General features: G+C 39.7%; 2 protein-coding genes across 6 annotated transcripts in view; both read right to left on the minus strand.

The window, feature by feature from the left end:
* OGA (O-GlcNAcase) overlaps positions 1-8,533 on the minus strand; it is a 31,364-nt gene extending 22,831 nt beyond the window's left edge. Inside the window, exons 1-4 of the mRNA XM_051981268.1 lie at positions 7,797-8,533; positions 4,061-4,112; positions 3,665-3,762; positions 1,239-1,369 (exon numbers count right to left, since the gene is read on the minus strand). Coding sequence (XP_051837228.1) covers positions 1,239-1,369; positions 3,665-3,762; positions 4,061-4,112; positions 7,797-8,010 — 495 coding nt within the window. The 5' untranslated portion in view covers positions 8,011-8,533. The remainder of the gene's footprint in view (positions 1-1,238; positions 1,370-3,664; positions 3,763-4,060; positions 4,113-7,796) is intronic.
* Positions 8,534-20,435: 11,902 nt separating this feature from the next.
* Positions 20,436-25,490, minus strand: part of KCNIP2 (potassium voltage-gated channel interacting protein 2) — a 47,234-nt gene continuing 42,179 nt past the window's right edge. For all 5 annotated transcript variants that reach the window (XM_051981269.1, XM_051981270.1, XM_051981272.1 and 2 more), the window contains 7 exons: positions 23,814-23,938; positions 23,448-23,517; positions 23,085-23,155; positions 22,863-22,970; positions 22,545-22,649; positions 22,265-22,327; positions 20,436-21,946 (listed from right to left, as the gene is read on the minus strand). In XM_051981269.1, the coding sequence (XP_051837229.1) occupies positions 21,899-21,946; positions 22,265-22,327; positions 22,545-22,649; positions 22,863-22,970; positions 23,085-23,155; positions 23,448-23,517; positions 23,814-23,938 (590 nt within the window). In that variant the 3' untranslated portion in view covers positions 20,436-21,898. The remainder of the gene's footprint in view (positions 21,947-22,264; positions 22,328-22,544; positions 22,650-22,862; positions 22,971-23,084; positions 23,156-23,447; positions 23,518-23,813; positions 23,939-25,490) is intronic.

Raw genomic sequence — 25,490 nt, forward strand, 5'->3', positions numbered from 1 at the left:
CCATGATTCTCAAACTTAAAATTTGTTTCCCCCAACTTTCATCTCTGTCCCAACTCATCAAGCAGGATGTCCTATCTTTTCTAATTCAGTGAAAGTCACTACCTTCCAAAGCCAGATCAATCACTATGAAAACAATCCCAATTTCAACCCATTTACCTCTCTCTATGGCTAATTGATTGCCAAATATTCCTCATCCTACCTCTGCAATGTTATCTCCCATCTATTTTTTCTCTACTCATATCACCTATTACCTGGACTACAAGAGCCTAATTGTTTTTCCTTCTTTTCTAATTCATTTTCAATACAGCCTTAAAATTTATATTAGTAATGTGAAAATACGTTTAGAAGAATTGCACATGTTTAATCTATTTTGGATTACTTGTTGTTTAGGAGAAGGAGAAAAATTTGGAACACAAGGTTTTGCAAAGGTGAATTTTGAAAATAAAAAGCTATTACTAAAGTAAAATAAAACTTTTTTTATGTTAGTAAAACATTTTTATTAGTAAAGAACAAGCCTATATCACTCCCTTGCTCAAGTAGTTTAGTGGCACTCTTTTTTTCCTAGGATCAAACAACTCCTGTATTTGACATTTAAAGCTCCTTACAATATGGTTCTAGTCCACCTTTCCCAGCTTACTTACAAGTTATTTCTTTTCAAACACTACTTTTCAAGCAAATTGATCAACTCAATATTTGCTAATATCATTCCATCTCTGAGTACTCATCTTTATATAGGCTCATTCACCATGCCTAGCATGCTTTCCCTCTTGAAAAACTCAAGTCTTTCCATTCCCTTCAACACCTGGCTCAACTGCCATTTATAATAAGATATTTTTTTGGTTTATAATAGTTATTAGCATCCCATCTCCCCAACTTGGCCCTGAAATTACTATGTATATATTGTACTTACTTCGTGTAAATTCCTGTCTCACTCTCATGCCACCTCCATCAGTGAAATATAAACTACTTGAGGACAAGGATTAGTTCATTTTTATAGTACACTGGCACATTGTAGGCACTTTAAAATGCTGTCTGAATTGAACTAAATGGTTTCTTGGGGTGAAATTTTCTTAACTTCATTTTACAAAATTATCTACCAGTTAGCTGAAGCATAAAATGTGATTGCCCTAGAAGTCATAGAATTTCATTTCCTTTCAGATGTGACATTGCAATTCATTAAACTTGATATAGATATACCCAGCTATCTTTAACCCAATCTTTATGGAACAAAGAACTACCTGATCCAATTTCCTTTTTAATGTGGACACTTCTTTAGGATTAGAAAAGGTGATGTCCAGTCCAGGAGAGATGGCATAGATGAATTCTATCTCATATTCTTGTGCAGCAGAAATAAGTGTCATAAGTTGCTCTTAAAAAAAAACAAAACAAAACACAAGTTTACAGATAATTTCATATCTTGCAAATGAAGCTTTCAAATTTTTCATAAATTTAAGAAGAGAATCTTTCTCAACTGTGCTAAAAGTGAGCGACATATCAAATATCAAGCCATACAAAGTAACATTTTATTTAGGGGTAGAAGGAAACAATAAAAACAGTCATGATATAAAATGATGACAATAGTATTTACAAATAACATAGAAAGATTCCTCTTTTACTTGAAAAATTATTCCTTATGAACAATTTTGAGATGAAGAAATTAAAGTCATTTCTAGTCATATGAAAAAATGTTTTAAATCACTATTTATTTAAAAAAATACAAATTAAGACAATACCTCTCAGATTGGCTAAGATAACAAGAAAAGATAATGATATATTTTGGAGGGGATATGAAAAATTCTGGAGAGCAATTTGAAATTATGCCCAAAGGTGCATACCCTTTGATTCCACAGTGTTTCATTATATTCCAAGGAGATCATAAAAAAGGGAAAAGGACTCAAATGTGAAAAAATGCTTGTAGCAGCCCTTTTTGTAGGGGGGCAAGAAATGGAAGACTAAGTGGATGCCTATCAGTTGGGAATGGCTGTATAAGTTAGGGCATATGAATGTAATGGAATTATTATTTTTCTATAAGTGATCAGCAAACTGATTTCAGATAAGCCTGGAAAGACACAAACTGTTGCTAAGTGAAATGAGCAGAACCAAGAGAACTTTATTAAGAAAAAATTACTCTTTCACACCTTCAAGAAAACTTCCAACTTCCTATTCCCTTATTTTTCAAAAGCATCAAGTTATAGCTATTCTGTAAATACAGATTTTTTAAATGTGCCCCTTTACGCAGCTAGAAGATAAATGGTTTTAAACACAAAATCCTAAAACCAAAAAAATCTATAATTAAAAATGACTTGGAGAAATAGAAATGAATGTTTTCAGAACAAGTACTTTTTTTAGTGCTTTAAAGTGTTCAAAGTTTTGAATGAAAGTTCTTTCATTAAGGAAAACAGTATTACATTCAACATAAAAGTTTAAAAATTTAATGGGATTTTTAATATTCTCCATAACTTTTCTATATTTCCCCAAATAATTCCACCAAAACTTTGTTTTGCATGTCTTAACATTAACTTTTTGAAAGTCACTTCAAGATACTAATTTGAAGGTTTAGTGTTTTAAAACAATTTTGATAATAAATTGTTTAACTACAAAGGTACACAATGGAAGCTGTAAAGAATGAACAATTTTTAACTAGACAACCCCAGAAAAATAAAAATGTTCTCAAGTCCATCTCCTTGGCTACTTTTTGTCCTCTGGGTTATATTGTGTTCAAATTCCAGATATTTAATTATGAAAATAATTTAAGTCAAAGTGATAGGACTTTTACCTCTATTCAATGACTCAACAGCCGATGCAAGGGAAGTTCATATTCTAATTTATAAAGATTAAAAAAACACTTATTGTTTTGAGGCTGAGCCAAAACCAGAAAGGCACTATAGCAGAGATGGATTTTGAGTTGAGTTATTCACATTCTTAGAACAGAAGAGTAGAAAGAACACTATTTTGGAATCAGAAGGTGGCCCTGGTTTTGAATTACAATTTTGCCCTGACAACTTTGGGTAACTAATGTAAACTCTCTGGACTTCAGTTCTTTTGACTGTAAAATGATGACTTGGTCTCCAATTTTATGTGTGATTCTAAATTAGATTCTCTTGGGTGGACTATAATTTTCTCAATTGAATTTTTAACCCTAAATCTCTCCATGCTCTACAAGCTCAAGCTTTAACTTTATGGAGTCAAAACCACTTAGATTTGTTTTGTTCCTCTGTTTTTGAATAAAAACATTTGATATCTCAGAGGGATGTTTGTTGTGAAGGAGCACTATGTAAAACTTAAAATGCTAAACACACACACACACACACACACACACACACACACAATTATTGATATCCTTTGCACCAGAATCATGTTTCAGAAACTTAGAATTAACCCCATAAGCTTGACTTCAATTAATTCTACCCAATGAAACTGTTCAAAGAAATATTTAAAAAAATTGAGAAGTATTAATAAATCTATTATTGAAATCCTCACATGACTAAATGGATAAAAGATTGGATAAATACCTATTTTCCTCTTCCATATAAATGCATATATATGAGAGAGAGAGAGTGTGTGTGTGTGTGTGTGTGTGTGTGTGTGTGTGTATAGAGTGGTGTATGTGTATGTACACGCACACAAATATTCAGAAAACAATGTTTAAAAGGAAAAAGATTACCAGCTTCTTCCACTGAATACATCTCTCTCCAAAACATCCTGTGCTTGTAGTCATCTTTTGGTGCATACAAATATGTATTTAATTCCCACTTCTGTAGCCTTTAAGGGAAAAGGGGGAATAAAATATTTAAAGAGTTGTCTGCATACGTATAGATTAACATTAAAATTAAACATGTTTGAACATTCATATACTCTTCTTGCCTTGGAGTCCCCTACACTCCTTCAAAAAGTACCAATATTCAAAGGACAATTAAAACATAAAAAGTATGTTAGAACATCAAATTATCCACTACAAGTAGTTCTGTATGATGATGTTAACAATCCCACATGAAAGGAAAATATTATATTTAGAAGGAGTAGCATCTTTATTTCTCTCCTTTGAAAAATAATGATTTACCTTCTGAAGAGTTCCTTTCTCTGCTCCATAACCCAAGGTCTTCCATAAAATCCTAGATTGAAAGTAATATGCAAATTATTTTTTTCCACATTGCAGAACTAACTCACCTTCCTTTCAACTTTTGTATAGAAAGCTTCAAGTCTAAATTAGGGTTGGGAGAAAATAAATAGAAATTCATGCCCTAAGGTATCAAATAATCATCTACAAATCAGTCAGATTCCAGATTGGTATGCTAAGGGTGTTTAAATACTTGTGACAATTTGGTGTGGAACTGGAAATTTACAATTTACCCCATCCTTTCTGGCCCTTTGAAGTTTTAAATAGTATCCTACTTCATCCAAGGGAAATAGCTTGTTTTTCTTATCCATAGTAGACAAGATAAGTTTCATTTAAATTTACTGAATTACCCAATGAAGAAAACCCAACAAAAAACTTATGCTAATAGTTACAAAAAATATTTTAAAATGGCCTGTTCAACTACTCTTGGTAACATTAAATTACTTATATTAATCCTTGGTTTGGATCTAGTAATTTTTATTTTATTTTTGCTGAGGCAACTGCGGTTAAGTGACTTGTCCAGGATTACACAGCCAGGAAAGTGTTAAATGTCTGATTCTAGATCTGAACTCAGGTCATTCTGATTTGAAGGCTGGTGCTCTATTCACTGCGCCTCTTAGCTGCCCCAATTTTTACTGTTGTGTTTTTTTTTTTTTTTTTGAGGGAATAAAGTATATAGTGAGGTGGATGGCTGAGGGCAAAGAACAACTAACATCTAATGAAATAGTAAAAATGACAGGAACTTGGCTTTACCTGATATTATCATCATTTCTATTTTTAATTTTTAATTTCTTGAACTACTCAGTGCCCAAACTGTATGCAATCAAAGAAGAGATTGCCAAAGCCACATTCACAACAAATTAAATAGTAGAAAGCAGGCCTGAATAGGAAATTTTCTAGCAATTGCTAGAGTAAATAAAGATACAAAATTCTCCAAGAACTTGACCTACCCCCAAAATAATAAAAGACAAATGAACTAGCAACATGCACTACAAAAAAGCCACACCCAAACCACCAACAAGAAGAAAATTAAACACCAGACAAATAGGTGACCTAAACAGCTGTATGAACATAGAACTAGAATTGGGTATTCTCCAATCCTAATGCTATTACATCAATTTTTCCCTTCATAGTTATAAGCTCATCTCTAAAAGAGAGTAGCTACTACTCAAGGATCTTATAATTGATAAAAGAGCATCTTTTAACCTATAAATTCTTTCAGCTCTGGTCCTATGATCTTAAGATGAAAAAGACTCTCTAAATGCTATTTTTTCCATTCTACTAAGGTAACATGTTTCAACAGAAAATGTATTCATAACACAAGTTTTTAAACCTTTGTATTCAATTATGTACTTGCTAATACAGCCCTAGGCAAATCCTGTATATTTCTAAATTTAGTAATCTATATAAAGCTATCTAAAAAGATATAAACTTAATAAGTTCCAATTTTTATTAATAATGAAACAGACTTAAAAGGGCTGGTGACATCCTAATCAAGATAACCTCTACTCTTGTCTTTCCCTCCTTCTCCATTCCGCCCCCCCCCTCCTTCATCATTTACAAGTTATTGTAAGGAGCCTTTGTAGAACAGCTCCCTAATAAAATAGTCTTGACATTAAGTAGAAAAATGTTATCACTGAACATCCTTCTTGATAGGTCATTCCAAAATAAACAACACATAGATTTCTTTAGGTTTAGACTGACTTTCTAAGGAATCCTAAAATAGAGTCTATAACACCAATTAGAATAATTATTATGGTTAACTAGAACCAGACACACTAGATTTCTATTTCACACTTAGGACATGTGTTGTTATGTACCAGTGATGTCTCACAAGGTGGTTTGTGCAAGGCTTTTTTTTTTTTTTAGGAGGGGTGGGAGAGAGGGGAGATGAGGGGTACGGGAGAGGAAATTAAGTACTAAAAGTTCCACTAACTGACCATCCTAATTTATTTTAGGAATGGAGCCAATCCTGAAGAACAAAGAATCAGTGCTGACTCAGGTGCAGTCACAAGGGAACATAAGAGAACTGGCCTCTAGGGGTAGAAAGGAGAACTGCACAATTCTGCTTTGAAAAACAAAATGATGGACCCCAGAGATCTTCCCTTCATTATCTGATTACTGTCTTGCTCTAAGATTTTTCCTAACACTATAGTGTGCAGGAACATATGTGTGTGCACTGTATGTTCATACATATACACACAATTTTTATCGATACACACGACCCCTCTAAGATAAAGATATGTATATTCTCCTCTGGAATCTTTCTAGTTGCATTTAACTAGACATGTGCTAATAAAATACATCAACTAGTAAGTCGTATAAATTATATTTTCATAAGCATTTGCCAAATGCAGTTGGCATCTGGTAATTGCAAAGCAAAAAATATTGCAGTGACTGATAAAAAGACCTTTTTCTCCACTGCTTCAGAAAAGCATTTGTTCCTCACACCATTAGTATCACAAAAATATAAAGCTTTAACTAGTAGACTATTTCAGAGAAACAATAAAAGGCCTTTACCCATCTTTCAAATTCACAAATGTTCATCTTCACTTAGGAATAAAACTATTTCGAAAGTTCCAACTTTATTTATTTGGCAGATCACTTTCAGGGTGTTTTTTCTGACATACAAAAACATACTTGTTACATAACTTAAAGAATGATGAATGCTAACAAGACAAAAGATCTGTTAAACTCTAGGTAGCTAAAATGTTTCAAATACACAGTGGGAGGGGGGAGCTGAGAATAGCAGCAAACCCTTAGGCTTGGAAGGGAAGGGCAAGATTCTCAAATCGATTTAGATTATTCACAGAAGTAACATTTTTTTGTCTGCTCTCCTAACTAGTAAAGTTGTTGCTTTTTAAAACTACAGTAATCAACAAATATTTATTAAACCTTGCAAAGTGCAAAGCACACAACCCTTACTGTCAAGGAGCTTATAGGTGCATTTCTAACTAACCCGTCCATGTTTTTCAATCTCCTTAATTCATTAAAACTAATTTCTAATAATTGTGGGTACCATTTATAAAGGATTTAAAAGACTATGATAGCTCACTTATCTTCCCAACTCTTCGAGGTAGATGCAAGACCTTCAATTCCTTAAGAATAAGACTAAGCCTTTCATATGGCACATGGGCAAAGGAACTAGGGAACAATTTCAAGACGTTTTCTAAACCGGCAGTATGGCCCTTAAAGGAATTTGGGAATGAAGGCAGCAGAACAAAACAACAAAGCAGATTTTAAAATACTGCCGTGTAGCAGCTGCTTCCCCTTCGGTCTAGATTACAAAAGTGTTGGAGGGTCGGACTCGGAATTTGGGGGAGGGGGGGGGAGGAAGGAGCAGAAGAAAAAAAAAAAAAACCAAAGAAATTGCAAGATTGCGCAGCAAGGGTTCCAGAATCAGAACCCGCCCTTTCCCTCTCCCAGCCCTCGCCAAAGGGCCAGCTAAGGTACTTGGAAAGGTGCCCAAAACGGGTGCGGTCAGGCCGCCAGAGCAGGAAACATCTATTCCGCAGAGGAAAAAGAGGGACAAGGCTCCCCAGCTACTTCCCTCCCCCTTTCCAAAACCCAGTTTTCTCCACAGGGCGGGGCCGTGGGCTATTTCTCCTCTCCCAATTCCCATCCTTTAGATAAAGGTCAGGGTTTCCCCCTTTAACCCAGTTCTAGCAGGGGCCCTCACCTTCCACCACACCACAGAGGAACCTTCGCGCTCCGCCCGATGCCGCCGAGGAGGCTGCAGTCCCGCCTCCTGCCCCAGCCTGGCTGCCCTCCCCGGGGGATGGGGCTGCAGCCGGCTCCAGCGGGCCTCCGGCGGTGGCAGCGGCGGTAGCGGGGTTGGGGGTGAGCTCGCTCTCCCGCTCCTCCAGTGCCGCTTGGCTCTCCTTCTGCACCATCCTCCTAGCCCCGGCCGCCGCCACCGCCGCAGTCACTGCGGGCCCTTCCCGGCCTTCGTCCGTCCTCCTGGTCGGTCTGACGGCCCAGAGGTTCGGATTGGACCACGGAGCAGAGAGCGCGAGCGCCGCACCCGCTACGCCTTCCTTTCCCCTCCCCCTCTTCCTCCCTCGCCACCTCTCCACAGGGGCCCGAATGCCCGGATGAGAAGGCGGCGGTGCCCGGCGCGAGCCCTTTGTCAGCCGCCACCTGAGCCGGATCCGGGCAACCAGAGCCGGAATAGGGGGGCAAGCTAACTTTTTGTTCCCTGAATAGAGAGCCAACTTCTTTCCCTTCTCTTCTCTCCCAGTCACCCGCTGCTGTTGCTGCTGCTGCTGTTGCTGCTGCCGCCGCTGCCGCCGCTGCCGCCGCCCTTCTACTACCCTTCCTCCTTCCGCCGCTTCTCCCCGGAGCCCCTACTTAGCCTCAGCCGCTACCGCCCGCTTCCTGTTTATCCGCACTGCGCTTGCGCCCCAGACCGGCTCAGACCGGTCCTTTCTACCCTTCTCTCCCTCCCCGCCTCTGGGCCAAGCCACTGAGCCCAGTTGGCGGGGGAGAGAAGCATTTAAGAAGCGGTGAGGATGGAAACTAAATAGAGCAATAACAGATCATACCATTTGAGTTTCCCCCATAGAACCAAGGGAGCACTCTGGGACGGACCATTACATCACTAGAAGAAGGGGAGAATGGGAGGGGGAGAGGTGTTTATTTCTCCAATGCGCAGGCGCGAAAATTCAGCATCTGTTTCTTAAAGAAACAGGTGGCCCTTCTCTCCAGGCTCTGACCTACTTTTTTGCTGCTGCAGTTCTCTGACTAAATCCCCCTGGGTTTAGGCCTCTAGTTAACTTGGCCTCCGTAATTTAACTTTCCAGCCTTATTTCATGCTACTCCATTTCACATGCTCTCCTTCCGCCTAGAGTACAGATGGCGGGGCTTGTCTGGGCTTGGCCTTTTCGTTATTTATTTCCGTGTATACAGATCATTGTTATTAACTACCGGCTGTTTACTGTGGGGTCCCCAAAGTCCTGAGGCTAGTAAAACTTACTGCTGCCCTTAGTCTTCGGGGTACCGGGTATATAGCTCTTTAAAGGTAATTCGGCGCTTTTCTCACGCTCCCGTCCTTTAACCTTTTACAGGTAAGAAAACAACTCACCGTCACTTTGGGAAGAATCAAGAGCTAGGCCTAGAAGTACAGCACTCTTTTTAACACGTCAAGCCACCCCTGGTTAGTTGGGTGGGGGCCACATCTTCCTCCTCTCCCCTCACCTGAAAGTGATCTCTTGCATTTTTGGTGGTGGTTGTTGCCACAATCCGTATACAATGAGTACATGGAACTTCCCAGGATAAACTCCTTGTGCTGATGCAATTCCTTTTCCCCTTATAGGCTTAGAGTTGTTAGGAAACACTGGGAAACTTCCACTTCCAGTGGATTAACTAATCCATTTGACCTCTGTCTCCATCCTAGTATAAATTAGGGGCAGAGCCTTGTAGCCACCAGATTACCCTGTCTATACTATATGTCATACCCAGTTTCCTGACTTGTCAATTTATCGTCATTTTTAGTCTTTGAATCTTAAGAGAAAGCCTAACTCAGGGCATTTAAATATGGTTGTTGGATTGAATTGAACCTCCAAATAAATAAGTATAAAGTTAAGCCTGGATAAAGGGTCTACATATTTTTCTGCTCCCATTATCACTTATGGAACCACCTTCTACCACCATCACTCAGCAACCTCTCCTCTTGTGATTGATTCTATCCAGATGGATAAATCCAATCAAATCCAGAATCCATTATCTACTAATCCCTCAGGAGGATCTATCAGTCCTCCCTCCTCAAAAAGTTCAATACCTACCTATCTCAGGGCATTCTCCTCTACTCCAACTTCTACCCAGATATAATAGAACCTCAAATATACACGTTGATGTTCCCTCAACTGCTTGACTTCCTAGATTCTCAGTCCCCTCAAATCCCATGACCGGTACAAGGACCCTTGATCTCACTATCACTCACATATGTTTCATTTCCATGATCAGTACAGTGGTTATTTTAGGGGCCCTTTTCCCAACTTCAAGTTATTCAAAGGCCCAATTCTACCACTATCAACATGGGAGCTTTAGTCTGCATGGGAGTTTATTTTATACCTAAACTACATTATGTTGACCCTCCTTAGTCAACCTGATGGTCTCCAGTTTACCATATTGATACTGGACTTTATATGGATACCTTAGAAAAGGAGAGAGAAACCTTTAAAAAATAAAATTGCTAATCTTGGCTGAGCCTTCACTGCAACAAGGTAATTACTTTTTCTCCCTATACTAGACAAGTATACTTTTAAATCAAGTGTTTCATACCTCTCAAACTTCCTGTACCGTCCTCCTTACCCTCTCAGCAGAGGACATCACCTCATTTTTACTGAGAAAAGAACCATTCTCTGTGAGTTCCCTTTTCTCCCCTATTCTATATTTTTAAAAGCTCAATATCATCTCTCCTTTATCCCAGATGATGATGAAAAGGTGACCTCTCTCCTCTTATTTTACCATCCCCTCAAGCTATCATTCTATATTTCTTTTTTCAAATCATTAGTACAACCTGTCTCCTATTATTGCCTATACTTCCTTTCTTCTTACTCACTTCTCAGCCTCTTGCAGTCTGGTTTCAAACTCCCTCCACTTAAATGCAAATTCTTTCTCAAAAGTTTTAGTATTTAAAAATTTTTCTTAATCCTCATCCTTTTGATCTCTTTGCAGTATTTGACATAGTTGATTACCTTCTCCTCCTGGATTTTCTCTCTTCTCTGAGTTTTTAGGAGACTCTCTTAGTTCTCCTCCCACCTGTCTGACCAGTCAGTCCTCTTTATTCTAACTAGATCATTTTCCATATCCCACTCGTTAGTTGTGAGTATAATGCAAATTATGAACCCTCTCTTTTTCTCTGTGACCTTTTCAACTTCCATAGTTTGAATGATTATTTCTATTCAGATGATTCCAAGGTCCAAGTATCCAACTTTAATCTCTTTTTTGGAGTTCAAATCCCACATTGTTAATGAGCTAGTGGAATTTTTCAATTGTTCATAGCATTTCAAGTTCAGCAACTCCAAAACAGAATCCATTATCTTTTGTGTCAAACAAACCTCTCTTCCTAATTTTCCCATTTTTTTTTTTTGTAGCAACACTCTCTTTCTAGTTTCCTAATCCTAATTCTAATTAGGATTCTAATTCTGGAGTCATCCTCAACCCTTCAGTTTCCATTACTTCTTATAGCTAGTCAGTTACTAAGGCTTGTCTTTATCTTCACAATATTTGTCAGATCCATTTTCATTGAAGGTATTTAATCACATGGCTGAAATCATGATGCTTAAAAAAGCACAGGAACAAGCACACAGCCTTAGTTTACTCCCTTTGTGACTGGGAAAGCTTGAGAGCCATGTTCTTTGTTCAGAACCTGCACAAACATGCCATTGTGAAATGGACGTATTATACCACTACACGTTTCTCAAATCAGCTAAGATGACAGGGAAAGATAATGATAAATATTAGAGGGGATGTGGAAAAAAGCTGGGAAACTAATACATGATTGGTGGAATTATGAAATGATCCAACCATTCCGGAGAACAATTTGGAACTGTGCCCAAAGGACTATCAAACGTGCATACCCTTTGATTCAGCAATGTTTCTATTGGGTCTGTATCTCAAAAAGATCTTAAAGGAGGGAAAAGGACCTACATGTGAAAAAATTGTGGCATCCCATTTTGTAGTGGCAAAGAACTGGAAACTGAGTGGCTGCCCATCAGTTGGAAATGGCTGAATAAGTTATGGTATATGAATGTTATGTAATATTATTGTTCTATAAGAAACAATCAGCCGGATGATTTCAGAAAGGCTTGAAGAGACTGACGTGAACTGATGCTAAGTGAGATGAGTAGAACCATGAGAGCACAGCAACAAGAAGATTATATGATGATCAATTCTGATGGAAGTGGCTATTTTCAACAATAAGGTGATTCAATAGATTTGTGATGGAGAAAGCCATTTGCCTCCAGAAAGAGGATTATGGGGACTGAATATGGTTCACAACATAATATTTTCACCTTTTTTTGTTGTTGTTTGCTTTTTTCTTTTTTATCAGATTTTTCTTGCGCAGCATAATAAATATGGAAACATATATATGGAAGAATTGCACATGTTTAACATATATTGAATTACTTGCTGTCTATGGAAGGAAGATGAGGGAAAAGAGAGGGAAAAACTTGGAACATAAGATTTTACAAGGGTGAATGTTGAAAACTATCTTTGCATATATTTTAAAAATAAAAAGCTATTGTTTTAAAAAAGAATAGATATTCTTATGAACTTCTCTGGGCATTTTGACATAATTTTCCATAAGCCCTCATGACTGACAGTATCAAAGAACGTGGTCAGATCTGCAAATGTATACAGACCTCTGTTTTGCTCCTGGCAGTATACTTTCCAGGTTTGTACACGTTGATAATGATATTGACACTGCATTGCCAAAGCTAGTCTGGTTTGAGAAATTCTGAGGGAAAGTGTGGGAGAGGAGAGATATTAAACTATCAGACTGAAGATCCTCACTCTCCAGAGCCATTGTGCTGACTTCTTAATGCCTGTAAAACCTAGACAGTATACCATGCCAAGAAACTGAATAGCTTCCATTTGAATTGTCTTAGGAAGATTCTGAAGATCACATGGTAGGATAAAATACCAGACATTGAGATCCTTTCTCAAAATAAACTGCCAAGCATTCAAACTCTACCATAGAGAAAGTATCTCCATTGGGCTGGACACAATATTGGAATGCCAAATGTATTCTGCTAAAAAGACATTTATAGAGAACTCATACAAGGCAAGTGCTCACAAAGTGGTCAGAAAAATCGATTTAAGGACACGAGGTCTCTCAAGAACTTTAGAAGTAGTTTTATGACATAGAAGACACTGGCACAAGACCATCCAGCATGGTATGCCCTCAACAGAGAAGATGCTCTGCTCTATAAGCAAAGCAGAATTGAATTAGCTCAGAATAAATATGAGATGCACCAAATTAGAGCATCCACCCCAAATATTCACAGGGACTATTTGTATCCGACTACGGCAGAGAATTCCAAGCTCATATTGATTAGATCAGCCACAATTATATATAAACTTTTGGGAGTCAGGAACACAGATCCTTGTGGGGTTTTCAGATGGACAAAGAAAGATCTCCTCTTCTGAGGCTTCTTGTTCTTTAGGGATTCTTTTCTAGCACTTTGTCTATCTTAGGTTTCTGGAGGGGAAGAGTGGGGATTTGTCCATTTTTTTCCACCAATAGCAACCAGTAACCTGTTTTAATAGGGACATATGCCACCCTAGATGTTGCTTCTGCTTTCTGTTTCCTTCCTTTAATATGAGTCAGTGACCAATGGTCCTAAGAGGACAGTTCCTTGTGAATTAAAGAATTACTGAGCTCCTGTGATCTTATGGGAAATAATTTCTATAAGAATATGCTATTCAGAGAACAGCATCATTGCCAGGAGAATCCTGGGGCTGAAAGACTAAAAAAAGCCATACCTGGCTGGACAGGAGATCTGTTTCTTGTGAGTTTCTTAGTTCAGGTCAGAGGTAAATTTTAATTATCTTCCAACCTATTTGACCGCTCTTTTTCAGTCTCCTTTGCTGGATCTTCATGTCACATTTGGTAACTAGATGTCCCACAAAGTTCTGTCCTGGTCCCTCTTTTTTTTCTCTATATTATTTCCCTTGGTGACCTCATCAGCTCTTATGAATTAAAATATCACTATGCTGATCATTCCCCAAAATATACAGGCCTAACTTCTCTGATGACCTCCAATCTTGCATCTTCAACTGCCTATTGCTTCAAATTGGATTTCCCATAGACATTTTTTTTCCTGCTGAGGCAAATGGAATTAAGTGACTTGCCCAGGATCACACAGCTAAGAAATGTTAAGTGTCTGAGATCAAATTTGAACTCAGGTTCTCCTGAATTCAGGGCTAGTGTTCAATCCATTGCACCACCTAGCTGCACCAACAGTTTTTAAATATTCAAAAGAGTGATGTTGCTTTATGATTACATCATTATCAGCTTGTACATCTTTATAGCCGAACCCTCCAAAAGAGTTAACAATAGTATCATTCAATACTGTATGATGTGTCAGCAAATTTTAAATTTAGTAGATTTTAAAAGTCAATCCACAAGTATAACTTATCTTAAAACATATTTATCAATTCAACAAAAAGTCCTTTCTCTAGCTGAACTCTTTTGTGAGCCTCAACCAAGAATATTTGTGCACTTGACACTTGATCACCCACACTAGAAAATTTTCTAGTGACGCAACATTTTTTACTCAGAATTATTACACAACACAATAAAATGTCTCTGGCAGCTAGATGGTGCAGTGGATAGAATGCCAAGTCTGGTGGGAGGAAGTCTCATTTTCCAGAGTTCAAATCCAGCCTCTCCTATGACCCCGAGCAAGTCACTTAACACTGTTTGCCTTAGTTTCCTCATCTGTAAAATGAGCTGAAGAAGGAGATGGCAAACTACTTCAGTATTTTTGCCAAGAAAACCCCAAATGGGATTTTGAAGAGTTTAACAGGACTGAACAAGAAGAATTTGAAAGGTAGCTGTTAATTAAACCAAAGCAGTTTACTTCACAGAAAACTAGTAAATTTAAGTGGGAAGTACCTGCATTTGCTTAATCCTTTGCTTTTGAACATGTTGTAGCACGTTTGTTAATGGAATGTTGCAGTGAGGGCAATATTTTCTCTCCCCAGTATTCCACAGGTAAAAGTTACATGAAACGATTAAGTAAGCTTCCTCATTATTTAATAAATGATGCTAGAATAAATAAATAAATAATAAAAACAATCTTCCAGGTGATAGAAGTGTAGAGTATTGACTTTGTTGGACTTAACCAACTTAATTGAATGCTGAGTCTAATCAGATCTTTTTAAAGAAATAGAAAAATATAGTAACTTGATTGTGGGTAGAATTGTAACTAAACACAGAAAATATAATAATACATGAGCCTACCTAATCTACATAATTCCTTTATTAGAATTAATAAACACAATTTTAAAACAGCCAATCAAAAGTTGTCTGGTGGTGAAACCAATTTAGTTCCATGGAATTCTGGTGCTTGTAAAATAAAAAAATCTCATAGACAGCCATTTTATAGTAAGGCAGTGGACAACTATTATTCATCAGTGATTTAAAAAATTATGCTGTCTTATCTGCCCTTCTTGACTTCTTAATGCTGGGGAACATAATTTTTGTTCGAGAGATATATACTTCTTGGGGTTTTGCAAGTATAGCATCAGTATACCCTCTTTATGATGTCTTTCATTTTGTTGCCATCTATAAAACAGAATGAATCCTGGAATCATATCAATCAGTCTTTTGGCCAAAAAATCCACTCCTCTTTCACTCTGTGGCACTGTACATATTTCTGAACGAAAATCTCTTTGCCCTTCTCAACATCACCCATCATGAATTCAGTTTGGTTCATACATGTGCAAACACGCATGTGCTAAGACTGTTTCCCAACTCCCACTTACTTTCTCCCATAGGCATCTTAAACTCAACATGTCCAAAACTGAACTCATTATCTTTCCCCTCAAGGCATCACCTCTTCCTAATTTCCCTATTATTGTTGAGGGTATCTCTCTATCCTCTCAGTTATGCAGGCTAAGCACCCAAGTATCATCACTCTGTGTGTGTCTCTTTCTCTCTGTTTTTCTGCCTGTCTCTTTCTCCTTTGCCCGGTCCCCTGTTATGGAGTTCTGTTGATATTATCTTCATAACATCTCTTCCTTATGCTCCCCTCTCTGCTCAGTCACTTCCATTCTCATTCTTTTCCCTTAATTGGGGCTTCTTGAGCTGTGAGTTACATATAGGTCTGACTATGTTATTCACTCACTTAGTAAATTACAAGCTTCCCTATTACAGTTAGGATAAAATACAAATTCCATTGAAAGTCTTTCACAATCTGGCTTTAACTTGACTTTTCCATTGCTTCCCTTACTCTTCAGTCCCGTCAAGTAGATTTTCTGACCATCTCTTCTCTTCATACCTTTGCACAGGTTATCCCTCATGTCTGGATATACTCTCTCCTATCTATCTCTCAAGAGTTTTTAAAATCTTCCAAAGCTCAGTTTAAGTCTCACCTCCTACATGAATCATTTCACAATCCTTCCAACTGCCAGTGCCTCCTCCTCCAAATTACCCTTGTACAAGTCTAGCCTGGTTGGGGGTAGGAGGTTGTAAGCTTATAAGTGAACTAATCACTTTCTTATCTCTGTGTGTGTGGGGGTAACTCCTCCTTTCAGGCTTAACTTTCTCTTTGTCACCACCCACAGTTCTACACCTTTTGAGGAAGAGAGGGTTCTTTAAACCTCCCTAAGGGAAAGACTGGGGGAAGAAAAGTTACTTGAAGCTATGGCTTCTGAGGGACTGTCTTCTGCTCACTTACTAAATCTCATATGAAAAAACTCTTGATTCACCTTATGTCCAGGACAGTTCAGATTAATTTACTTTCCTTTATAATAATACATATCAATAAAATATCTCTTGCTTCGCAGGAGTTCCCAGCACCAATTTCCATAAATTAAAGAACCTATTCCTCTCTCTCTCTCTGGCCAATTTAATCCCTCAGTGAAATACATATGGACAATGAATGATATTTTAGAGAAACAAATTTCTTTTTAAAAAATGAAAGCCTAATATAGAAAGTAAACACGCTTAAGGAAAGGAAGATTAGGAATATGGGTTTAACCCAGAGCCAATGTAAGCAAGCATCTAAGAAGTAAAAGTACGATTATCTGTGTTCTCAACCAGTGAGGGTCAACATTCTGAACTATGATTCATGAGATCTAGTCATAGTTCAGCAACTATGTCTTTCCCCAACACTATTCCCTGAAGGAGCATCCTTTTTTTCCTCAGTTGAGCTGCTAAAGACCTCACTTAGTCCACTCAGTAAGCTTCTCAATTCTCATTTTTGAAAGCTGTAAACTTTCCTCTTCCTCTAGGAAAGGAAGTCTGTTCCTTTCAGTTCTGCTGATAACTCTTATGTTCCTTTGAGTTCTATTATGTCCATCTCAGCTGCCCTCTTAACTGGTGTAATAGAGTACTCCCTCACCTCTACCTTTAGTTTTCTTTAAAGTTTTGCTCAAACAAGGCCTTTTCTAATTTTTCCAGTTGGTAGTTTTCCTCCCCCCAATTACTTTGTATTTACTTTGCATATGTATTTGTACATATATGTATGTATGTATGAATATGTATGTATATATATTAATATGTGGGCATTCTTTCATAGATCCTTCCACATCTGTCTCTTAGTTTTACAGCTTAATCTGTTAAGAATCTTTCACATACTCTACATTCTAGCCAGATGCAGTCACGGAAACTCAGAGTCAGAAGTAACTTTAGTGGTCATTGAATCCTAATAACACCTAAATGTAAATATCCTTTTAAACATCCCTGATGAGTGCTATGAAGAGTCCCAGTTGGGGAGGAACCCATCACTTCCCAGCTCTGATTGGTCAAAGGTTTTCCTAACATCAAGCCTATATTTGTCTCTTTTTAATGTTCTTGTCTTGCACCTGGTTCTGTCCTTTGGACTAAGAGGTGTAGGTCTAAATTCTCTTTTCAACGTAAGAAATTTTGCAGACTATTGTAACTATGCAGGATGGTCTTGGGATTTAAATATAAAAGCCCTTTGCAAACTTAAATAAAACTACATAAATACTAATTATTATGATTCCACATATTTCCTCAAATGTTTGAAAATGGCTATTATATTTTGCCCTTTTGCACGCTAAATCCCAGCAGTTCCTTCATATGGTTCTCATATGATATTGAGGTCCTTCTTCATTCTAGTTGCCCTCCTCTGAATGGAATCCAGTTTATCATATCCAGTTTATGTTTGGTTGGTGTCAAGAACCAAACACTGCAGATATGGTCTGAAAAGATCAGAGTACAATGATATTCTAATCTATCCAGTCCTGGATGCTATGTCTCTCATAGCATCCAAAAATTGCATCAGCATTCTTGGTTGTCATGTCAGATTGCTGACACGAGTCAGCAGGGCTTATAGTCTACTCAAATCCCCAGATATTTTTCAGACAAACTGCTGTCTAGCTGTTCCTTACCCACCTTGTACTGGTGGAATTGATTTGAATGCAAGTGTAAATTTAATTGTATTAATATCTAGTTCATTGTTCTAGACTTGTCAAAATCTTTTTGAATCCTGACTTATCAATCATCCAAAGTGTTAGTTATTCCTCTTGGCTTTGGGTCATCTGCCAATGTGACATCTTTAAGTTATAAATAAAAATGGTAAAAATAAAACAAAATAGGGCTCAGTACAGATCCCTGGGGTTCTCCATTGGAGACCGCTTCCCAGGCAACATCAAATGATTAGATTATTCTGTCTCTGCTTCCTCTTACTTCTCAGCCCCTTATAATCTTACCTTTCAACCTCATCATTCTTCTCCATATGGTTGCCCAAGCAGGATTTCTAAAACATAGAATGATGTCATTCCCCTTTTCAAGAAGATCCAGAAGTTTCTCTATTATCTCTAAGATCAAATAAAAATTCTTTGGTTTGAGCATTTAAAGATTTTCGGTTTAGATTTGACTTACCTTCCTGAGCTTATTAAACTTTACTCCCCTTCACAAATTCTCCATTTGTAAATCAGTTCTGGTTTTTCAGTTCCACTTATATAATATTTCATTTTAAGAAATATAGTCTCCATGCTTTTGCCCAGGCTGTGTCCCAATACTTGGAATATACTCCTTCCCAACCCCTGCCTCTCAGAATCTCTACCCTTCCTTCAGAATTCATTTTCTCAAGTACAACCTTTTATTTTCAGCCTTTCCTAATCCCCATAACTATTGGAACCCCACCTCCCAATCAAATTTGTTTTTTGTTTAAGGTAAATTTTAATCAATAAATTTTGTATTTGTGTACATATATATATATTATACAATATGAGCTCCTTGAGGTAGAGGATTATTTACTTTTTATCTATTGCCCCAATGCCTGTACATACAAATGTCAGACTCAGAAGAGATGCTGGATAAATGTTTGTTGATTGATTGATTCAGTCAGTTCTGCATCCATCTCATTGGACTGCATCCATCTCATCATATCTAAACCAATAGCAGAAAATCTCTATCATCAAATGCTGTTTTAAAATCAAAGTAATCTCTATCTCTAACAAATATTCCCCCATCTACCAGTTTAGTAAACTTAATAAAAACAAAGTGAGTCAGGCATGATGAAGTTAAGTCTCTCCTTGATGGAGGCATGCATGGCTCTTGGTGATCATTTTCTTGTTCACTAATCAGTACCATTAAATGAAAATTGGCCTAATTATCTGCACATGCCTTAATTCTTCTGCTGCTGTACAGGAGACAGAAGTATATTGTTTCCCTATGCTTCCCCAGATTCTCCTCTCCAATCTTCCCTTTTACATTCTAACCTATCTCATAAAGCCCAGGTCAAATATTACCTCTTTAGTTTATTTATTACTGCTCTCCATCTCTGCCCCAACCTCACCCCCCAAGAAAATGGAAGAGGAAACACTTTGTACAGTTCATAAACACTTATCATGAGTTCTGTATTGGATCATAGCTATGTATAATATATCTACCTCATCGAACTATAAACCCCATGAAGGTAGGAAGCATGTACTATTTGTGTTTTCATTTCCTTCAGAGCATAACAGAGCTTTGAACATAGTTCTATTTAATAAATGATTAAACTGAATTCAGATACATGCCATATTACCCTTATAATGGAGACATAGATACATGTGATAGATACACACACACACACACACACACACACTTTTCCTTAGTTAGGCTCTTTTCAATTTTCCGTTATTTTACATCCCCACCCCACTTTCTTCTAGTGAAGATGGAATAAACTTGAACCTTCAGCTATTGAACCCTGGAATGTGTCTTGTCTATCAGGATTCCTGGGCTTCCCTACAAGACTCTTCATGAGAAGGCAAAGTTTTCCTGTCTTTACAAAAGGGAAGCTGAGAAATGGAATGACAAAAGAAGACCTGGGGAGATGGTATAAACAAGACCTCATTGTAGCTTTCTCCAGGAGCTCATCCTGGCTACTACATATACTCACTCCTCTGTGTACCACCTTTCTTTGCCCAACCTCCTCCCAGCAGAGTCCTCTGCTTCTCCCTTTCTGTATTTGCTCTACTCCCCCATTCAGATGGTTGTACATAAAGAAAATAATAATCCAGCGAGCTAGTATTGGTGTATATGTGTGCCCACCCATGTATCTCCAGGAGGATAAACCAAAGAGGGCAGTAGTGTTATAGGGAGGGACACAGAGAAAAGGAGACAATGGGCTATGCATAGCCATTGTGTTTTATTGGATTCTCTGGGTTCCTTATTTTACAAAATATACACAAGAGTTGAAAATGCAAAGCAGTCACAACCAAGCCCAAGACAGAGGAGGTAGGAGGCTATTAACCCCCATCCCTTCAGATCTCTGAGAAGGTAGAGCTACCAAGGACTAGTTGAGACACTAGAAGTGGAGCAGAGACCCAGAGGGTAGAGACCTCACTGAGACTGGGCTTGCAGAGCCCACCCCACCCCCCCATCAGAAGGGGGAATGGTGAGGAGTTGTGGGATGGGGTAATAAGAGTTCTCCGCTGAGAACATCAGGGCTTCCCTGGCTTCTCAAAGAGAAAAGGAGGTGCAGAGCTGGGGGAAGAAGCAGCTGAGCTGTGCTGGAGAGGGCTTAGACAGGCAGTAGTAGTGAGGGCCCCCATCTGATAGTGCTCCAGAAATCCCCCCCACACACAGCATTTGGGCATCCTTAATCCTGTGACTGATGGTGTTCATTCTGGGATCTCAGATTCTGAAGGGCCTTCACTCTCTTCCCCAGTTTCTGGCAGTTCCCCCTAGAACTTAGGGAATGGTCCCACTAGTTGGTCCTGCTAAAATGTGCAAAGCTGACAGAAGGACAGGATATGTAAGAGATGAAAGGACCTCAATGAATTCTGGCGTGGGGGCTATTCATTCCTAGGCCTTTTGCCATCTCTAGCTTCCTCTGCCTTACACCCACCACCATCATATACAAGGAAACAGGGAGAAGAGAAAATATATGAGGGTTCCCAGAACAAAATCAAGGCAGACAACACAGGTATATGGAATCCCGGGCTCCTGTCCAAGGAGGCTCATCTTCTCATGCAGAGCTCCTTTAAGAGCCAGAGTATTCCCAATCATGTTCAGACTCAGAAGCTGGAAGCTAAGAGATTCTCTGGACTCATTTTTAACATCTACTACAGAAGACCTCAGACTAGTTTTGATTCTGGCCTATGGTCTAAGGTCCTCCTTGCTAGTAGGATTTCTTAGAAATTCCTCTGAGAGTGCTCAGTGGGGAGGTCTCTGTGAGATTGGTTGGTTTGGGGAAGCACCATAGCAGGGGCATTCTTGGTTTCTACTGTATAGGTGGAATGGGAATGGGAGCAGCTTTATTTCTATATCAAACTCCAGGGTAGGGGCAGTGGGTTCTCATCATATGGAGCGGATAGGAGTCCTAGGCTGACTATATGGACATCTCCAACACTATTTGAGGATTCTGCCTTGTTTCCCAGCTCCACCCCCACCCCCTTTTATCTCAAAACCCAGATACCTCAAAGAGTCACAGTGTACTAGAAATCACTGTGGATAGCCTGGGCTCCTGCAAACACAGGATGGGGGGGGGTAAGTGTGGAGATAGACCTGGGAAAAGAAGAGAGAGGTCCATCTGAGCAGGGAGGCTCAGGAGCTTCCCTTGGCACACGACAACCCTTCTCTACATTGAGTTAGATGACGTTGTCAAAGAGCTGCATGGAACGCATGATGTTTTCATCCTAGTGGGAGAAAGGGAAACAGAAATAGATTGAGAGAGTGAGAAAACAAGATTACCATGGACACATGATGGGACAAAGACATAGAGAGAGAACCAGATAGGAGAAATGGAGCCAGCAATCAGATCCAGAGAGGGAGAGACAGAAACTGGTGAGGGGATTGGAGGGCGAAGAAGCTTGTGTCCTTGTTCCACGCTCTTCCCTCTTTTGCTCCTATCTAGACCAACCCTGTACCTCCCCTTCAGGATCTCATCTGGAGATAAGTGGAATTACATCATCCCAGGGAGACTGAGAGTTAGGAGAGGGGGATTAGGACTGTACCTTCTGGCAGGACTCAATGAACTCTTCAATGGTCACTACACCATCCTTGTTTCTGTCCATCTTCTGTAAGGATACGTAAACAGGGTCAGTGACAAGATAGAGACATGAGGATGGGGGGGTAGACAATGATATGGGTATAGAATGTCATGTTAATTCTCTCCAATCTAGACTTGGTCCTCCCTTATCCCTCAACATCTGGAATCTTTTACATTGATCCATGATACCACATCCAACTCAATGCATTCAATCCCCTCCCATGCCTGTCACCTAACCCTTTCACCTGGAAGAAGCTCTCCACGTGTTCCCTTGGTGCCTCCTCCCGAAGGGCAGGATATGTATACTTGCCCATCATGTCATAGATGGACTTCATGATGTCCAGCATTTCCTGGAGGAAATGAGAAATGGAAGGTTCATTCTCTGGTCTTTACTCTCACCCCCTTTGATAATGTCGGACAGTGTCCTCCCTTCTAGCCCTTTGTTCCTTTCTCCATTATAAGTTCCTCTTCTACTCTCCTCAACTTTTTGAGCTTTCACATTTCTCTTGTATCTTTCCTATTAATCCCTAACTTCCTAGTGATCTCTCTCCTGGTCTTCTTACCTCTTTGGTGATGAAGCCATCCTTGTTGAGGTCATACAGGTTAAAGGCCCAATTGAGCCTATCATCTATGGTTCCTCGAAGAATCACTGACAGACCAGCCACAAAATCCTGGAATGGGAGGGGGCAGAAAAAGTCCAAGAGATCCTTTATCTTCCCAACCCTGATTCTGCGGTGAGCTCTTGAATTTGGAACCCTGGAATATTACCCTTGCCCCCACCTTACCTCGAAGCTGACAGAACCATCATGATTGGTGTCAAAGGCATTGAAGAGGAAGGTGGCATAAGTGCTGGAATCTGGGGGAGGGGTAATAAAGGATCGTGAGCACACTTCTCTGACAGTGGCTTCCTCCACATTCTCCTTCAAGTTCTCTCCCTTAAGAGCTCCAGTCCCCTCCATGTGCTTCCATGACAGCATCAGACCTCTCCAGCCTCCCCAGCTCCCTCCAGATACCCACCTGTCCAGAGTGCCACCTGTGAGGATCTTTGAGGATGAAGAGAATGGACAATTGGAGAGAAAGCCACCCACTTACCCCCCAGCGACACCCAGAGGGTGGGAAGGGAGGTTTCTTGGTATTCTTGTTCTCACCTCCCTGAGGGAAGAATTGGGAATAAATCTGCTTGAAGTTCTCCTCGTTAACGATGCCGCTGGGGCACTCCTGGGACAAAGAGCAAAGAGAGCAGTCTGGGAGGGGGCGGTTAGGACTCCATCTTCAGTCCCTCACCAAGGATGTCCGAAGGCCCTTCCCACTCCAGGCAGGAGTGAAGGACCCACAGCCTCCTCCCAGAACCTTCTGGCCTCTATCATCCCTTTAAGAGCTCAAATTCTCGAGGCTCAGCTCCGCCCACCCTCGGTCTCAAGCCCGACCCTCTCCTCCCCAGCAGTAAACATGCCATTTCTTGGAGCCCCGCCTTCAGCCCACCAGACCCCGACCCTGGGCCCGCCCACACTCACGTTCTTGAAGCCCCTGTACAGGACCTGCAACTCCTTTCGGGTGAACTTGGTCTGTTCCTGCAGCTGGTCCAGCCCCTCGGGCCGGTGACACACAGTGGACAATTCAAACTCATCCTCTACGCTATCTGCAGAGGTTGGGGGGAGGGGGACAGCGCCACCTCAGATCTGGGCTCCGACGCATCCACCCAGTACCCTGAGAAGTCCTCCTCTCCCTAAATCTTCCCCCTTTCTTACCACGACGAATCTTCCCTTCTCTCTCTGGGAAATGCCCAAGTCCCAGGGAACGGGCTTTCTCCACACTCCACAAAAACACCCTCCCCGTTAGGAAACAAAGGCTTAGAGAGGAGGAACTACAGTTCCCCCATACTGCTTTACCTACCTTGATCAACTTCTCATCTCCTATCGCATCTTCATCCCCCTCCCTGCTTCCCCTTTTTTTCCTTCTTCCTCTTCCTTATATCCCAATTCCATATTCATCTTCTTTATCATCAGCACCTCCCTCTACTACATCATCTCTAGCTCTCTTCATCCTCATTGCCTCTGTTCACCTCTTCCCTTCCCACTATATTCACCTCAAGTTTAACATGTACAAAAATAATTGTTCTCACCTCCCACCTCTCTAAGCCTTTCCCTACTTTTTTCCAGTTTCTTTTAAGAGCACCACCATCCTTCTAGTGCCCAAACCCAGAGGAATTCTAGATTCCTCACTCTCCCTCTCCTCCTATGCCCAATAGTTTGTCAAGTCTTGTCCTGTAGGAATTCTCCATTCTCCATTCTATCTCCCCCACCTCTATCCCTGGATCCATTTCCACCAGTTAGCCTCTTCACCCTCACTTGAATCAACAAGTTTAAAAACCAGAGCTCACTCTCCCTTCCAGGCCCTCCCTAACACATTCCAACTTCAGATTCAAGCTTCTTATTCCCTTGTATATGGGTCCTGAACCTCAAAGGATGTATCTCTACCTCTAGGACTTTTTTCTAAGTCCCTTTTTTTTCAGCCTTCCCTTCAACTGCCCACCCCCAACCCTAGCAAGGATGGTAAATCAGGTACGTTCCAGAGAACTCTCCAGACAAAGAAAAATGCATCAAACACACCTAACATATGATAAGAGTTAAAAATACATATTATACATAAGACTGGACACATGTTCTGACAGCACAGCACACAGACAAGATACCACAAACAAGCCTGATAGACATTCCATTAAAGATAAATACCAAATTGAGAAACACAACATATCATAGGATGCACACCTTTGCATGAGAGACAGGAAAACACACTGAACTCTTCATGTTTCTGTGCTGGTACAGTGCTTGGCACATCATCCTACAAAAGCTTGTTAATTAATACACCAGGAACCATAAAAACACAGAGTTAACCAGCACAGTGCCTGGCTTAAAAAAATGCTTGTTGGTTTGATTGATTATCACTCTACCTCACTACCTCCCCAAACAATGGTCTTTTCTTAGTCTTCATCCTTCTGCAGCATTTGACACTATCAATTGTCCCTTCTTTCTGTTTTTTTCTTCTCCCTCAGCCCCAAAAACAAGATATTTTCCTATTGTTCCTCTTTTTAGAACTATTCCTAATTTGTCTCCATCATTGGCTCTTTTTCCAGTCCCTTGTTCCTTGAAGATTTGTTATTCTCTTTTTTACTCTACATTCTCCATTCTAAA

This window comes from Antechinus flavipes, chromosome 2 (genome assembly GCF_016432865.1).
Source record: "Antechinus flavipes isolate AdamAnt ecotype Samford, QLD, Australia chromosome 2, AdamAnt_v2, whole genome shotgun sequence".
In the NCBI taxonomy this organism is placed as follows: domain Eukaryota; kingdom Metazoa; phylum Chordata; class Mammalia; order Dasyuromorphia; family Dasyuridae; genus Antechinus; species Antechinus flavipes.